This window comes from Oncorhynchus mykiss, chromosome 17 (genome assembly GCF_057628025.1).
Source record: "Oncorhynchus mykiss isolate SJ-2025 chromosome 17, ASM5762802v1, whole genome shotgun sequence".
Taxonomy (NCBI): domain Eukaryota; kingdom Metazoa; phylum Chordata; class Actinopteri; order Salmoniformes; family Salmonidae; genus Oncorhynchus; species Oncorhynchus mykiss.
The window spans coordinates 69,540,001-69,558,458 of record NC_143038.1 but is presented as its reverse complement, the minus strand read 5'-3'; the positions used below and the strand labels follow the sequence as shown (position 1 = coordinate 69,558,458).

The 18,458-nt window shown below is 46.7% G+C and overlaps 1 protein-coding gene across 10 annotated transcripts in view; it reads right to left on the bottom strand.

Moving 5' to 3' along the window:
* Positions 1-17,239: 17,239 nt before the first annotated feature.
* Positions 17,240-18,458, bottom strand: part of LOC110493284 (R3H domain-containing protein 2) — a 91,716-nt gene continuing 90,497 nt past the window's right edge. For all 10 annotated transcript variants that reach the window (XM_090206440.1, XM_036950842.2, XM_036950844.2 and 7 more), the window contains one exon: positions 17,240-18,458. This exon is cut by the window's right edge and continues 255 nt beyond it. In XM_090206440.1, the coding sequence (XP_090062566.1) occupies positions 18,340-18,458 (119 nt within the window). In that variant the 3' untranslated portion in view covers positions 17,240-18,339.

Below are 18,458 nucleotides of genomic sequence, written 5' to 3'. Positions count from 1 at the left end.
TAAACAGAGAGTAGCAGCAGCCTAAAATAGAGGGGGGGGGGGGGGGGGGGATGCAAATATTCTGGGTAGCCATTTGATTAGCTGTTCAGATTCTGAGGGCTTTGTAGTAGAAGCTGTTAATAATTATTTTGGACCTAGACTTGGCACTCTGGTACCGCTTGCCGTGCGGTAGCAGAGAGAACAGTCTATGACTGGGGTGGCTGGAGTCTTTACACAATTTTAGGGCCTTCCCCTGACACTGCCTGGTGTAGAGGTCCTGGATGGCAGGAAGCTTGGCTCCAGTGATGGACTGGGCCATACGCACTACCCTCTGTAGTGCCTTGCGGTTGGAGACCAAGCAGTTGCCATATCAGGCAGTGATGCAACCAGTCAGGATGCTCTCGATGGTGCAGCTGTATAACTTTTTGAGGATCTGAGGACCTATTCCAAAATGTTTTAGTCTCCTGAGTGGGAACAGGCTTTGTGCCCTGTTCACGACTGTCTTTGTGCCCTCTTCACGACTGTCTTGGTGTGTTTGGACCATGTTAGTTTGTTGTTGGATGTTGACACCGAGGAACTTGAAACTCTCAACCTGCTTCACTACAGCCCCGTCGATGAGAATGGGGGCGTCCTCGGTCCTCCTTTTCCTGTAGTCCACAATCATCTCCTTTGTCTTGATGAGGGCTGTGATGAAGGAGAAGATATGAGGGCTATGCTGAGGGAGAAGATATGAGGGCTATGATGAGGGAGAAGATACGAGGGCTATGATGAGGGAGAAGATATGAGGGCTATGGTGAGGGAGAAGATATGAGGTCTATGATGAGGGAGACGATATGAGGGCTATGCTGAGGGAGAAGATATGAGGGCTATGGTGAGGGAGAAGATATGAGGTCTATAATGAGGGAGAAGATATGAGGGCTATGCTGAGGGAGAAGATATGAGGGCTATGATGAGGGAGAAGATACCAGGGCTCAGTGAGTTAGTGATATGAGGGCTCAGTGAGTTAGTGATATGAGGGCTCAGTGAGTTAGTGATATGAGGGCTCAGTGAGTTAGTGAGAGGAAAGGGCTGCAGTTAGTTTAAAACAGGCTTTATTAGCTAACACTGCCATTGGGTGTTCAGGCACAGTCTGACCATGCTGACCATAGCACAGCCTAGTGGTTGCTAAATGGCATTGGCACTTGGATTGGAACCGGTGCTATGGTCATTAATTATGACACGAAAATAGAGGACTTGAAGAGAGCAGTCCATATGCTGCGTCAAAGGATATCAAGGTTCTGGAAATATGCTGTATGGAGGAGTGGTCTAAGATCCCTTCCGATGTGTTCTCCAATCTCATAAAACCTTTTAGAAAAAAAGGCTCAGTGTCATTATTCTTGCAAGGGCAGGGTGCTGGAGAATTGAAAACAGGGGATCCAATCATTTTTACCCTTATCTTCTTTACATGTGTTGTGTTGTTAAACAACATTTCTTTCTCTGAGCAATTGTATTAGTATATATATATATATATTTATTTTATTTTGAGCATACAATATATCTCAGTATTTGCATTATTTATTTATTTTACACTGTCTTGTTTGCTCCTCTTTATCAACGGTGGCGATAATGTTGTACATACATGACTGTTATGTAGTGATTTTGCGCTCCAGCAAATAACGCTACAACAATTTGCGACAGTGACAGATGTGTCACGGACAGTTGGAAATTTAACAGCGTTAACTAACCCACTTATTATTCTTATTGCCTGAATTTAAAATGTTCCGCCTAATATATCCACTCAGCAATGATATTCCATTCAACTACATCGATAAAACCAGACACTGGGCCGAATTTACATCGAAGATGTGTGGCACCACTATTACGCGGCGTCAATTCGCACTTCATAGGACTGGGACAATATGACGTTTCTGAACAGACCTTAAAATGTTGCAAATCCGAGAAACTTTTAGTTGCCACTAAACAACTGAGCTGCATAGGTGGTCAACAACGGCAAAGAAAACCGTGACTCGAAACGATGACGTCCCGTTAACTTGTGTTATTTTTTTAGACTACCGGAGATGAGGCTTCAGCCAGAGGAAACAGCACCACCTGAAGTTGCTCTCTCATTATTTCACGGGCTGGCTATCAAGGTAAATATGATCAGTGATTTCGGAATGTCTAATTTTGACCCGGTCATAGCCTATACATATTTACCTGGAAGACGAAAAAAAAGAATTTAAAATTATAACTTTTTCTATTCTCTTCCACATAGTGTAAGAAAGAAAACAAAGTAGGCGACCAGTACTATGCAGGAAAAACTTGAGTTACTATTTACAAGTAATACATACAGAGAATACATGTAGAAGAAGTTCAGCCTATATATATTTACTATCAGGACGCACAGCAAATGCAAAGCGTTTGGACTGCTATAGCAAAAGCTGTTGATGACTCTGGCAAATGCTATATAGGTCTAAATAGTATAATTGATGATATACGACCTAAAACATAAATGTTCGATATTTTGGATTCACGTCTCCATCACAATCAAAAATCAAAGTTAAAGAACTGGACTAAATCGAATCACTTTACATAAAGTAAAGTGGCGGCAGGTGTTTAGAGTCCTGGAGCTGACAAGGTGAACATCTGTCGTTCTGTCCCCGAACAAGGCAATTAACCCACTGTTTCTAGGGCGTCATTGTAAAATAAGAATTTGTTCTTAACTGACATGCCTAGTTAAATAAAGGTTAAATAAAATAAATGTAGTCATATTCTTTAACTTTGATTATTGGTTGAGATGGAAATGTGAATCCAACATATCCATTTTTCCATTTGTAGACCAAATAGAATTAAAGCCAGATTAAGTCTGTGGCACAAAATATACATTTCCTTCAAATGTTGATATTTGGTTGTGTTGACATGGGGTTGAATATTTTCCGATTATTTTAGAAATGTTCCAAGCCGAGAATAAATCACTTTCTCCCAGGAAACACGGTATTTCCCGACAGAAACAGGAAGTGTCATTCAACAGCGTTACAAAGTACATTCTATGAATATATCTGGATTTGATTGGAGCTTTGATCAGCATGGGACATTCTAATCTGAAGCTACCTGAGCCTGATGAGACATATATTAAATACATTTGATGAGCCCTACATTAGCGACATTTAAATTAATGAGCCCAAATCCCCCAAAAATGCGCAAATGGTTGTGCCGTTATCCAATACATATATGATTAAAGACTACTGCACATTACGCACGACAGAAAAACATAAAAACCCATAGATGTAGCTAGCTATATGCGCTCTTCGGTAAATAAATTACACACGTTTCAGTAGGCTAATCATTTTGACTGTGCACTGTATTACTGTACTATATTGTATTATATTGTATTATAAGGACTGGAGTTACACACCTCATTAAAACCACGGTGAAGCAGAAGAGAACATGCGATTCTGGTGCAGCACATCCGGCCTACAAAGTTACTAAGGCTAGCTACTTTGATTATCATTTTCAATTATAATAGGTACCTATTTGTATAATTATACGGCTGAGGCATATATATATTTCCCTTAATGTTATCAGCCTACCACCTCTTTGTTTTTCTATTGTTGTTTCATTCATTCCTGGCTTTCAACAGTTAAAAAAATACTGTCAAGTTGTCCTTCTCGTCATCATTCTTGTCACGTTCTGACCTTAGTTCTTTTGTTATGTTTTTGTTTTAGTATGGTCAGGGCGTGAGTTGGGGTGGGTGGTCTATGTTCCTTTTTCTATGTTGTGGTTATGCGTTTGGCCTGGTATGGTTCTCAATCAGAGGCAGCTGTCGTTTGTTGTCTCTGATTGAGAATCATACTTAGGTAGCCTTTTCCCATCTCATCATGGTAACTTTTTTCTCTTCTTGTGACAGACAGGTAGCCCTACATTTTCTGCAGCGTAGTCTACGCTACAGTGATATAAATGTTTGTCTCCATTTACCCATCTCCATCTGGATTTTTGGGGGTCACCTTGTTTTTAATTGTAAAGAAAACATTTTTATTTTATTGCAGCTGCAGAGTTTTAAAACAGCCTGTCACTCGATTATCGTTGCTTTAAATCACTATGTTTTGCAAAATGTTAAATTTTTTGGGGGGCTGATTGCTTAGGCACTATTTTTGAAAGGTCTACATTCACTGTGAAAGGCACTCCACACTGAGATGCGCTGTCTGTCCCCAAACTGAGTGTTGATTCATCATGCAGAGGCCATAGAGAGAAGCAGGATTTTGACATTGCATATCATTTAACAGTTCCATTTCAAGCCATGCTGTTATTAAAAATCATCTTTATCCCGGGAAAAGGGAGTGGTTTTGGCCAGAAAATCCCGGTAAATGTTGGGTAATCGGGTTCCCGCTGTCACGCCCCACTCCAGTGCTCTACGTCGCCAGTCTACTAACCACTGGCCCTGGCAATCATCATTACCCACACCTACTCCCCATCATTACCCACACCTACTCCCCACCATTACCCACACCTACTCCCCATCATTACCCACACCTACTCCCCACCATTACCCACACCTACTCCCCACCATTACCCACACCTACTCCCCACCATTACCCACACCTACTCCCCACCATTACCCACACCTACTCCCCACCATTACCCACACCTACTCCCCACCATTACCCACACCTACTCCCCACCATTACCCACACCTACTCCCCACCACACCTACTCCCCATCATTACCCACACCTACTCTACTCCCCACCACACCTACTCCCCACCATTACCCACACCTACTCCCCACCACACCTACTCCCCACCATTACCCACACCTACTCCCCATCATTACCCACACCTACTCCCCACCATTACCCACACCTACTTCCCATCATTACCCACACCTACTCCCCATCATTACCCACACCTACTCCCCATCATTACCCACACCTACTCCCCATCATTACCCACACCTACTCCCCACCATTACCCACACATACTCCCCATCATTACTGGACTTAACCACCACCCTGATTACTCTCCCTTTACTTAGCCCCATGTAGCCTAAGTCATCAGGCAGTATTGGTTTCTGTTCACGTTCTGTAGCTTCTCTTGTCTTATTAATCTTCATGATTCTTTTTACGAAAGCCTCGCTCTGCACCCGTTTCCTGACTCCCAGTTTATACATTACATCCGCCATTCAACCCTAGTGTTGACAACCAAGCTCAATTCAATATCACTTTTGCAATACAGCAAATAGCTTAGTGACTTGTCAACAAGTTAACAAATTATACTCTGAATTCACATCTCCAACTAAACCAAAAATGAAAGGGATTTAGATTAAGGGATTTAGATTAAATTATCCAGGCATTAGATACATCTCCTTTAAATGTTGATATTTGGTTGTGTTGTCAACCAAACACAATTCAATGTTACTTTTGTGATACATTAAACAGCCTGAAGTTAAGGCCATCTTACAGACCGACAGTATTTATTCAACCTTTAAAAAATGAGTAACACATCCATGGCCACATCTCCTGTAGCTAAACACGTCTTCTCATGTAATCATATAACTGCATGCATGTTGGAGATAGCGTGCAAAGGTTGCAGGTCTGTGGAGATCTTCACAATTGCGATAATGATCTGTGCAGAATCTCGAATGTACCTTTAATGTAGTATCAACCGTAATCCAGTTCCCTTGGTACTGCTATTAAATGAAGCACAGTGATAACACAGTAAAAAAATATATACATGACATTGTATTCCAATTTAGAACTTTGCTGTGCTTTTAAAAATGGCTGAAAAGGGCAGTGATGAATTACACATTTAGACGACAGCTAAACCAAACATCGGACGTTGTTTTCTTGTTTTTGCTTTTTGATGGTTGAAAGCATTGTGATAACGCGTTGGGAATTCAACACACTTCTGGCTGTCTTTTTGATTTCACTGTAAGGTCTACCTACACCTGTTGTATTCAGCATTTCACTGTAAGGTGTACTACACCTGTTGTATTCAGCATGTCACTGTAAGGTCTACCTGTTGTATTCAGCATTTCACTGTAAGGTCTACCTGTTGTATTCAGCATTTCACTGTGAGGTCTACCTACACCTGTTGTATTCAGCATTTCACTGTAAGGTCTACTACACCTGTTGTATTCAGCATTTCACTGTGAGGTCTACCTACACCTGCTGTATTCAGCATTTCACTGTAAGGTCTACTACACCTGTTGTATTCAGCATTTCACTGTAAGGTCTACTACACCTGTTGTATTCAGCATTTCACTGTAAGGTCTACCTACACCTGTTGTATTCAGCATTTCACTGTAAGGTCTACTACACCTGTTGTATTCAGCATTTCACTGTAAGGTCTACTACACCTGTTGTATTCAGCATTTCACTGTAAGGTCTACTACACCTGTTGTATTCAGCATTTCACTGTAAGGTCTACTACACCTGTTGTATTCAGCATTTCACTGTAAGGTCTACCTACACCTGTTGTATTCAGCATTTCACTGTAAGGTCTACTACACCTGTTGTATTCAGCATTTCACTGTAAGGTCTACTACACCTGTTGTATTCAGCATTTCACTGTAAGGTCTACTACACCTGTTGTATTCAGCATTTCACTGTAAGGTCTACTACACCTGTTGTATTCAGCATTTCACTGTAAGGTCTACTACACCTGTTGTATTCAGCATTTCACTGTAAGGTCTACCTACACCTGTTGTATTCAGCATTTCACTGTAAGGTCTACCTACACCTGTTGTATTCAGCATTTCACTGTAAGGTCTACTACACCTGTTGTATTTAGCATTTCACTGTAAGGTCTACCTACACCTGTTGTATTCAGCATTTCACTGTAAGGTCTACTACACCTGTTGTATTCAGCATTTCACTGTAAGGTCTACTACACCTGTTGTATTCAGCATTTCACTGTAAGGTCTACTACACCTGTTGTATTCAGCATTTCACTGTGAGGTCTACCTACACCTGTTGTATTCAGCATTTCACAGTAAGGTCTACTACACCTGTTGTATTCAGCATTTCACTGTAAGGTCTACTACACCTGTTGTATTCAGCATTTCACTGTAAGGTCTACTACACCTGTTGTATTCAGCATTTCACTGTAAGGTCTACTACACCTGTTGTATTCAGCATTTCACTGTAAGGTCTACCTACACCTGTTGTATTCAGCATTTCACTGTAAGGTCTACTACACCTGTTGTATTCAGCATTTCACTGTAAGGTCTACTACACCTGTTGTATTCAGCATTTCTCTTTAAGGTCTACCTACACCTGTTGTATTCAGCATTTCACTGTAAGGTCTACCTGTTGTATTCAGCATTTCGCTGTAAGGTCTACTACACCTGTTGTATTCAGCATTTGACTGTAAGGTCTACCTGTTGTATTCAGCATTTCACTGTAAGGTCTACTACACCTGTTGTATTCAGCATTTCACTGTAAGGTCTACCTACACCTGTTGTATTCAGCATTTCACTGTAAGGTCTACCTGTTGTATTCAGCATTTCGCTGTAAGGTCTACTACACCTGTTGTATTCAGCATTTCACTGTAAGGTCTACTATAGCTGTTGTATTCAGCATTTCACTGTAAGGTCTACTACACCTGTTGTATTCAGCATTTCATTGTAAGGTCTACCTACACCTGTTGTATTCAGCATTTCATTGTAAGGTCTACCTACACCTGTTGTATTCGGCGCATGTGACAAATAAAATAACATTTGATTTGCTTTGATTTGATTTAAGCGTGACAGAGATTGAGAGGATCTGCAGTGAATGGGAGAAACTCCCCAAATACAGGTGCGCCAAGCTTGTAGCGTCATACCCAAGAAGACTCAAGGCTGTAATCGCTGCCAAAGGTGATTTAACCAAGTACGGAGTAAAGGGTTTTAATATTTATGTAAATGTGATATTTCAGTTTTTTGCAAAAATGTCTAAAAACCTATTTTTGCTTTGTCATCATGTTGTATTGTGTTTAGATTGATGAGGGAAAAAATGATTTAAACCATTTTAGAATAAGGCTGGTACGTAACAAACTGTGGAAAAAATCAAGGGGTATGAATACTTTCCGAATGCACTACTGCACTAATAGGTTTTGTGTATTAATTCAGTAGCACTTGTTTTCATGGGGGCCAGCAGAAACAGTGTATGCATGGGAAATGGCCTGTAGGGGGTGGCAGGGCACTGATAGAGGTTTGTGTGGATATGTCAGATATTTTGTACAGTTTGTCTCTGGAGGTTGGTGTTCGTTCTGAGAGCAGACGGTTTATAAATGAAGGTAATGTGCATTTGGAGGACGTTGTTTATGATTCTGCATATTTCACACTTCTACAGTCTTGGCCAAGTTTTGAGAATGACACAAATATTAATTTTCGCAAAGTCTGCTGCCTCAGTTTGTATGATGGCAATTTGCATATACTCCAGAATGTTAAGAAGAGTGATCAGATGAATTGCAATTCATTGCAAAGTCCCTCTTTGCCATGCAAATGAACTGAATCCCCCAAAAAACATTTCCACTGCATCTCAGCCCTGCCACAAAAGGACCAGCTGACATCATGTCAGTGATTCTCTCGTTAACCCAGGTGTGAGTGTTGACGAGGACAAGGCTGGAGATCACTCTGTCATGCTGATTGAGTTCGAATAACAGACTGGAAGCTTCAAAAGGAGGGTGGTGCTTGGAATCATTGTTCTTCCTCTGTTAACTATGGTTACCTGCAAGGAAACACATGCCGTCATCATTGCTTTGCACAAAAAGGGCTTCACAGCCAAGGATATTGCTGCCAGTAAGATTGCGCCTAAATCAACCATTTATCGGATCATCAAGAACTTCAAGGAGAGAAGTTCAATTGTTGTGAAGAAGGCTTCAGGGCACCCAAGAAAGTCCAGCAAGCGCCAGGACCGTCTCCTAAAGTTGATTCAGCTGCGGGATCGGGGCACCACCAGTACACAGAGCTTGCTCAGGAATGGCAGCAGGCAGGTGTGAGTGCATGTGCATGCACAGTGAGGCAAAGACGTTTGGAGGACGGCCTGGTGTCAAGAAGGGCAGCAAAGAAGCCACTTCTCTCTAGGAAAAACATCAGGGACAGACTGATATTCTGCAAAAGGTACAGGGATTGGACTGCTAAGGACTGAGGTAAAGTCATTTTCTCTGATGAATCCCCTTTCCAATTGTTTGGGGCATCTGGAAAAAAGCTTGTCCGGAGAAGACAAGGTGAGCACTACCATCAGTCCTGTGTCATGCCAACAGCAAAGCATCCTAAGACCATTCATGTGTGTGGTTGCTTCTCAGCCAAGGGAGTGGGCTCACTCACAATTTTGCCTAAGAACACAGCCATGAATAAAGAATGGTACCAACACATCCTCCAAGAGCAACTTCTCCCAACCATCCAGGAACAGTTTGGTGATGAACAATGCCTTTTCCAGCATGATGGAGCACCTTGCCATAAGGCAAAAGTGATAACTAAGTGGCTCGGGGAACAAAACATTGATATTTTGGGTTTATGTCCAGGAAGCTCCCCAGACCTTAATCCCATTGAGAACTTGTGGTCAATCCTCAAGAGGTGGGTGGACAAACAGAACCCCACAAATTCTGACAAACTCCAAGCATTGATTATGCAAGAATGGGCTGCCATCAGTCAGGATGTGGCCCAGAAGTTAATTGACAACATGCCAGGGCGGATTGCAGACATCTTGAAAAAGAATGGTCAACACCGCAAATATTGACACTTATGAAATGCTTGAAATTATACTTCAGTATTCCATAGTAACATCTGACAAAAATATCTAAAGACTCTGTGGAAACTTTGTGGAAATTAATATTTGTGTCATTCTCAAAACTTTTGGCCATGACTGTACATAGTTAGCTTACACTTACAGATACAAACCTTATTGATTTTGCATAGTCTCACACTGTGGTAGGCCTACGTAAAATTGCCTTGTACCAGGTGGTCTGGATCTCAGTCTTTTGGTTTGGCCTCAAACCCTAATCAATCTCTCAATGCAATATGGGAAGCTGTCTTTCATGCTATGGTGGTGGCATTATGTCAAACATTGAGCAGAGTTGAGGTAGCTCTGCTAAGTACTTTGATATCAATCATTTGTGTGTGAGTCTCCATTGTATGGGGGCCTCATCGGGATCAACTGCTTGCGCGCGCGTTACCACTCCACCATGTCTCCCTGTCATGGCTTTTGCACCATCAGTACAGACACCAACACATCTTGACCACCAACGTCCATTTGATGTCACAAAGCTGTCCAGTACTTTAAAAATATCCTCTCCTGTTGTCCTGGTTTCCAGTGGTTTGCAGAAGAGGATGTCTTCCTTAATTGACCCCCCCCCCCATAAACGTAACGGACATACCAGGAGCTGTGCCAGGCCCGCCACGTCTGTTGACTCATCCAGCTGTAACGCACAGAATTCACTGGCTTGTATGCAAAGCAGTAATTGTTTCAGAACATCTCCTGCCGTGTCACTGATGCATCGTGAAACAGTGTTGTTTGATGAAGTCATTGTCTGTATAGTTTTTGGGGCATTTTCTCCCAGCATTGTCCCAGCCATATTTGCGGTTCTCATTTCTACCAGTCAGCTGAGACACAGGGTTCTCATTTCTACCAGTCAGCTGAGGCACAGGGTTCTCATTTCTACCAGTCAGCTGAGACACAGGGTTCTCATTTCTACCAGTCAGCTGAGGCACAGGGTTCTCATTTCTACCAGTCAGCTGAGACACAGGGTGTGTGCTCAGCTGTCCCACCCACACACACTGGAGCATTACTATACTTGTGAAGAATTTTTTGGGGGACCAACAATTGATTCCCATTCAAAATCATATTTTCCCTAACCCTGAACCTAACCATAACCGCAAACCCTGAACCTAACCATAACCCCAAACCCTGAATCTAACCATAACCCCAAACCCTGAACCTAACCATAACCCCAAACCCTGATTCTAACCCCTAACCCCAAACCCTGACTCTAACCCCTAACCCCAAACCCTGATTCTAACCCCTAACCCTGAACCTAACCATAACCCCAAACCCTGATTCTAACCCCTAACCCCAAACCCTGATTCTAACCCCTAACCCCAAACCCTGATTCTAACCCCTAACCCTGAACCTAACCATAACCCCAAACCCTGAACCTAACCATAACCCTGAACCTAACCATAACCCCAAACCCTGAACCTAACCATAACCCCAAACCCTGATTCTAACCCCTAACCCCAAACCCTGATTCTAACCCCTAACCTAACCATAACCCCAAACCCTGATTCTAACCCCGAACCTAACCATAACCCCAAACCCTGATTCTAATCCCTAACCCCAAACCCTGATTCTAACCCCAAACCCTGAACCTAACCATAACCCCAAACCCTGATTCTAATCCCTAACCCCAAACCCTGATTCTAACCCCAAACCCCAAACCCTGAACCTAACCCCAAACCCTCAACCTAACCATAACCCCAAACCCTGATTCTAACCCCTAACCCCAAACCCTGATTCTAACCCCTAACCCCAAACCCTGATTCTAACCCCAAACCCTGAACCTAACCCCAAACCCTGAACCTAACCATAACCCCAAACCCTGATTCTAACCCCTAACCCCAAACCCTGATTCTAACCCCTAACCCCAAACCCTGATTCTAACCCCTAACCTAACCATAACCCCAAACCCTGAACCTAATCCCTAACCCTGAAAACACACACACACACACACACCTCGGAAGGGTACAAAGTCATTACAGTGGTCCAGTGATGCTGGAGATGTCGACACTAGCGTGATGACAACAGATGTCGACACTAGCGTGATGACAACAGATGTCGACACTAGCGTGATGACAACAGATGTTGACACTAGCGTGATGACAACAGATGTCGACACTAGCGTGATGACAACAGATGTCGACACTAGCGTGATGACAACAGATGTCGACACTAGCGTGATGACAACAGATGACGACACTAGCGTAACGACAACAGATGTCGACACTAGCGTGATGACAACAGATGACGACACTAGCGTGATGACAACAGATGTCGACACTAGCGTGATGACAACAGATGTCGACACTAGCGTGATGACAACAGATGACGACACTAGCGTGATGACAACAGATGTTGACACTAGCGTGATGACAACAGATGTCGACACTAGCGTGATGACAACAGATGACGACACTAGCGTGATGACAACAGATGTTGACACTAGCGTGATGACAACAGATGACGACACTAGCGTGATGACAACAGATGACGACACTAGCGTGATGACAACAGATGTTGACACTAGCGTGATGACAACAGATGACGACACTAGCGTGATGACAACAGATGTTGACACTAGCGTGATGACAACAGATGACGACACTAGCGTGATAACAACAGATGTCGACACTAGCGTGATGACAACAGATGACGACACTAGCGTGATGACAACAGATGACGACACTAGCGTAACGACAACAGATGACTCACTTTAGGATTCTAGAAGGGTTAGAACATAAAAATATAGAATACACAATGTTCTATTTTATGCCATTGTAACAGTATAACTTTAGACCGTCCCCTCGCCCATACCCGGGCGCGAACCAGGGACCCTCTGCACACATCAACAACAGTCACACCACGAAGCATCGTTACCCATCGCTCCACAAAAGCCACGGCTCTTGCAGAGCAAAGGGGAACCACTACTTCAAGGTCTCAGAGCAAGTGACGTCACCGATTGAAACGCTATTTAGCGCGTACCACCGCTAACTAAGCTAGCCGTTTCACATCCATTACACCATGGCATAGATGGAAGAATGTGTTGTGTAAACAGACATATACATCCTGTGATTTGAACTTGTGTGTATTTACGGAGATTAGATATAAATCAAATTGATAAAATAAATTCCACTCACATCCAAATCCTCCGGATGTGTTCAAATCATTGCAACACAAACACAGGAACAATTTCTATAGATTTTTTTTCTCTGCTTTTAATATATATCTTTTTTTTAAACAAAAAAAAAAAAAATAACTGATTAAATCAAATGTACAATAGACATTATGCACTTTTAACTACTTCTTCTGGTACGCTCTGCACAGCTGTCACCGAAAAACAGAAGCACAATGAGGGGAGAGTGGGGTCATGGCACCGGGAGAATAGGGTAAGGTGGTGCTGCAAGGGTAGGCTTGGACAGGGTTAGTTGGGCTGGTGAGGTAGGCTAGGACAGGGTAAGTTGGGCTGGTGAGGTAGGCTAGGACAGGGTTAGTTGGGCTGGTGAGGTAGGCTAGGACAGGGTAAGTTGGGCTGGTGAGGGAGGCTAGGACAGGGTAAGTTGGGCTGGTGAGGGAGGCTAGGACAGGGTAAGTTGGGCTGGTGAGGGAGGCTAGGACAGGGTAAGTTGGGCTGGTGAGGTAGGCTTGGACAGGGTAAGTTGGGCTGGTGAGGTAGGCTAGGACAGGGTAAGTTGGGCTGGTGAGGGAGGCTAGGACAGGGTAAGTTGGACTGGTGAGGTAGGCTTGGACAGGGTTAGTTGGGCTGGTGAGGGAGGCTAGGACAGGGTTAGTTGGGCTGGTGAGGTAGGCTAGGACAGGGTAAGTTGGGCTGGTGAGGGAGGCTAGGACAGGGTAAGTTGGGCTGGTGAGGTAGGCTTGGACAGGGTTAGTTGGGCTGGTGAGGTAGGCTAGGACAGGGTTAGTTGGGCTGGTGAGGTAGGCTAGGACAGGGTAAGTTGGGCTGGTGAGGGAGGCTAGGACAGGGTAAGTTGGGCTGGTGAGGGAGGCTAGGACAGGGTAAGTTGGGCTGGTGAGGTAGGCTAGGACAGGGTAAGTTGGGCTGGTGAGGGAGGCTAGGACAGGGTAAGTTGGGCTGGTGAGGTAGGCTTGGACAGGGTTAGTTGGGCTGGTGAGGGAGGCTAGGACAGGGTTAGTTGGGCTGGTGAGGTAGGCTAGGACAGGGTAAGTTGGGCTGGTGAGGGAGGCTAGGACAGGGTAAGTTGGGCTGGTGAGGGAGGCTAGGACAGGGTTAGTTGGGTTGGTGAGGTAGGCTAGGACAGGGTTAGTTGGGCTGGTGAGGTAGGCTAGGACAGGGTAAGTTGGGCTGGTGAGGTAGGCTAGGACAGGGTAAGTTGGGCTGGTGAGGGAGGCTAGGACAGGGTTAGTTGGGCTGGTGAGGTAGGCTAGGACAGGGTAAGTTGGGCTGGTGAGGTAGGCTAGGACAGGGTAAGTTGGGCTGGTGAGGGAGGCTAGGACAGGGTTAGTTGGGCTGGTGAGGGAGGCTAGGACAGGGTAAGTTGGGCTGGTGAGGTAGGCTAGGACAGGGTTAGTTGAGCTGGTGAGGTAGGCTAGGACAGGGTAAGTTGGGCTGGTGAGAGAGGCTAGGACAGGGTTAGTTGGGCTGGTGAGGTAGGCTAGGACAGGGTAAGTTGGGCTGGTGAGGGAGGCTAGGACAGGGTTAGTTGGGCTGGTGAGGTAGGCTAGGACAGGGTAAGTTGGGCTGGTGAGGGAGGCTAGGACAGGGTTAGTTGGGCTGGTGAGGTAGGCTAGGACAGGGTAAGTTGGGCTGGTGAGGTAGGCTAGGACAGGGTAAGTTGGGCTGGTGAGGTAGGCTAGGACAGGGTAAGTTGGGCTGGTGAGGTAGGCTAGGACAGGGTAAGTTGGGCTGGTGAGGGAGGCTAGGACAGGGTTAGTTGGGCTGGTGAGGGAGGCTAGGACAGGGTAAGTTGGGCTGGTGAGGTAGGCTAGGACAGGGTAAGTTGGGCTGGTGAGAGAGGCTAGGACAGGGTTAGTTGGGCTGGTGAGGTAGGCTAGGACAGGGTAAGTTGGGCTGGTGAGAGAGGCTAGGACAGGGTTAGTTGGGCTGGTGAGGTAGGCTAGGACAGGGTAAGTTGGGCTGGTGAGGTAGGCTAGGACAGGGTAAGTTGGGCTGGTGAGAGAGGCTAGGACAGGGTTAGTTGGGCTGGTGAGGTAGGCTAGGACAGGGTAAGTTGGGCTGGTGAGGGAGGCTAGGACAGGGTAAGTTGGGCTGGTGAGGGAGGCTAGGACAGGGTTAGTTGGGCTGGTGAGGTAGGCTAGGACAGGGTAAGTTGGGCTGGTGAGGTAGGCTAGGACAGGGTAAGTTGGGCTGGTGAGGTAGGCTAGGACAGGGTAAGTTGGGCTGGTGAGGTAGGCTTGGACAGGGTTAGTTGGGCTGGTGAGGTAGGCTAGGACAGGGTTAGTTGGGCTGGTGAGGTAGGCTAGGACAGGGTAAGTTGGGCTGGTGAGGGAGGCTAGGACAGGGTTAGTTGGGCTGGTGAGGGAGGCTAGGACAGGGTAAGTTGGGCTGGTGAGGTAGGCTAGGACAGGGTTAGTTGAGCTGGTGAGGTAGGCTAGGACAGGGTAAGTTGGGCTGGTGAGAGAGGCTAGGACAGGGTTAGTTGGGCTGGTGAGGTAGGCTAGGACAGGGTAAGTTGGGCTGGTGAGGGAGGCTAGGACAGGGTTAGTTGGGCTGGTGAGGTAGGCTAGGACAGGGTAAGTTGGGCTGGTGAGGGAGGCTAGGACAGGGTTAGTTGGGCTGGTGAGGTAGGCTAGGACAGGGTAAGTTGGGCTGGTGAGGTAGGCTAGGACAGGGTAAGTTGGGCTGGTGAGGTAGGCTAGGACAGGGTAAGTTGGGCTGGTGAGGTAGGCTAGGACAGGGTAAGTTGGGCTGGTGAGGGAGGCTAGGACAGGGTTAGTTGGGCTGGTGAGGGAGGCTAGGACAGGGTAAGTTGGGCTGGTGAGGTAGGCTAGGACAGGGTTAGTTGGGCTGGTGAGGTAGGCTAGGACAGGGTAAGTTGGGCTGGTGAGAGAGGCTAGGACAGGGTTAGTTGGGCTGGTGAGAGAGGCTAGGACAGGGTAAGTTGGGCTGGTGAGAGAGGCTAGGACAGGGTTAGTTGGGCTGGTGAGGTAGGCTAGGACAGGGTAAGTTGGGCTGGTGAGGTAGGCTAGGACAGGGTAAGTTGGGCTGGTGAGAGAGGCTAGGACAGGGTTAGTTGGGCTGGTGAGGTAGGCTAGGACAGGGTAAGTTGGGCTGGTGAGGGAGGCTAGGACAGGGTAAGTTGGGCTGGTGAGGGAGGCTAGGACAGGGTTAGTTGGGCTGGTGAGGTAGGCTAGGACAGGGTAAGTTGGGCTGGTGAGGTAGGCTAGGACAGGGTAAGTTGGGCTGGTGAGGTAGGCTAGGACAGGGTTAGTTGGGCTGGTGGCGTATGGGAAAATGGGGTAAGTTGGGCTGGTGAGGTAGGTGAGGAGGGGGTAAGTTGGGCTGGTGAGGTAGGTGAGGAGGGGGTAAGTTGGGCTGGTGAGGTAGGTGAGGAGGGGGTAAGTTGGGTTGGTGAGGTAGGTGAGGAGGGGGTAAGTTGGGCTAGTGAGGTAGGTGAGGAGGGGGTAGTTGGGCTGGTGAGGAGGGGGTAAGTTGGGCTGGTGAGGTAGGTGAGGAGGGGTTAAGTTGGGCTGGTGAAGTAGGTGAGGAGGGGGTAGTTGGGCTGGTGAAGTAGGTGAGGAGGGGGTAGTTGGGCTGGTGAAGTAGGTGAGGAGGGGGTAGTTGGGCTGGTGAGGAGGGGGTAAGTTGGGCTGGTGAGGTAGGTGAGGAGGGGTTAAGTGGGGCTGGTGAGGTAGGTGAGGAGGGGGTAAGTTGGGCTGGTGAGGAGGGGGTAAGTTGGGCTGGTAGGGTAGGTGAGGAGGGGGTAAGTTGGGCTAGTGAGAAGGGGGTAAGTTGGGCTGGTGAGAAGGGGGTAAGTTGGGCTGGTGAGAAGGGGGTAAGTTGGGCTGGTGAGGAGGGGGTAAGTTGGGCTGGTGAGGAGGGGGTAAGTTGGGCTGGTGAGGATGGGGTAAGTTGGGCTGGTGAGGAGGGGGTAAGTTGGGCTGGTGAGGAGGGGGTAAGTTGGGCTGGTGAGGAGGGGGTAAGTTGGGCTGGTGAGGATGGGGTAAATTGGGCTGGTGAGGATGGGGTAAGTTGGGCTGGTGAGGTAGGTGAGGAGGGGGTAGTTGGGCTGGTGAGGTAGGTGAGGAGGGGGTAGTTGGGCTGGTGAGGTAGGTGAGGAGGGGGTAGTTGGGCTGGTGAGGTAGGTGAGGAGGGGGTAGTTGGGCTGGTGAGGTAGGTGAGGAGGGGGTAGTTGGGCTGGTGAGGTAGGTGAGGAGGGGGTAGTTGGGCTGGTGAGGTAGGTGAGGAGGGGGTAGTTGGGCTGGTGAGGATGGGGTAAGTTGGGCTGGTGAGGTAGGTGAGGAGGGGGTAGTTGGGCTGGTGAGGTAGGTAGAACGGGGTAAACTTATCCACTGAAAAGGTCACTGAATATATAATTCATTAAATTCCATAAGTCACTTATATAAATATATATAGAACCAAAAAAGAACAATACTCTTCTGAGAAAAACAGCGATATACAGAAACCCACAACAGCAGTATAAAGGCCAACAGAAAGCAGGTGAGAGCAGTTAGAGAATGTGCAGAGAGAACGAGAGCATGACAGAGTATGAGACAATTGGCTAAATAGAGAGTTGGGGTAGGAGAGAAAGATAAAAGAAAGAGAGCAACTGTGCATATGAACGTTTAAATAAGTCAGCCAGAGAGAGCGAGAGAGAGAGAGAGAAAGAGAGCGAGATAGAGAGAGAAAGCGAGAGAGAAGGGGAAAGATGGACTGAGGTTGACTGTCCAGTGTGTTCAGGAGTGCCACGTGACCCTGTTGCCGGTCTGTGCATGGACGTGGATGTTAGCACAAATACACAGCAACAGTGATCCACATGCTCGTGTATCTTATGTGCTCTTTAGGTATCAATAATATAAAACAAAACAATTGAAAATGAAAATATATTTTCATATTTCGCAAACACCATCTTCTCAGTTTGTGTTCTGTGTTCACTTGCGACGTCTTGTCCCCCTTAACGTGAGACGTCTTGTCCCCCTTTCCTGTCCGTCCAAACTGCTCAGTCCCCTCAGTCCTACTTCAGAAGTCCCTTCTCCCCTCATCTTCCTTTTCACTGGGAGCTGGCCCTCTCCCCCTCCTCTTCCTTTTCACTGGGAGCTGGCCCTCTCTCCTCCTCTTCCTTTTCACTGGGAGCTGGCCCTCTCCCCTCCTCTTCCTTTTCACTGGGAGCTGGCCCTCTCCAGGACTCTTTATTTTCACTGGGAGCTGGCCCTCTCCCCTCCTCTTCCTTTTCACTGGGAGCTGGCCCTCTCCCCTCCTCTTCCTTTTCACTGGGAGCTGGCCCTCTCCCCTCCTCTTCCTTTTCACTGGGAGCTGGCCCTCTCCCCTCCTCTTCCTTTTCACTGGGAGCTGGCCCTCTCCAGGACTCTTCCTTTTCACTGGGAGCTGGCCCTCTCCCCTCTTCCTTTTCACTGGCCCTCTCCCCTCCTCTTCCTTTTCACTGGGAGCTGGCCCTCTCCCCTCCTCTTCCTTTTCACTGGGAGCTGGCCCTCTCCAGGACTCTTAGGTCATAGTTCTTTTTGGCGGCCCTCAGTTTGAAGAGGCTCGCCCCACTGTTGTTGAGTTTGAAGGAAGCACTCTGTGCAGCCATGG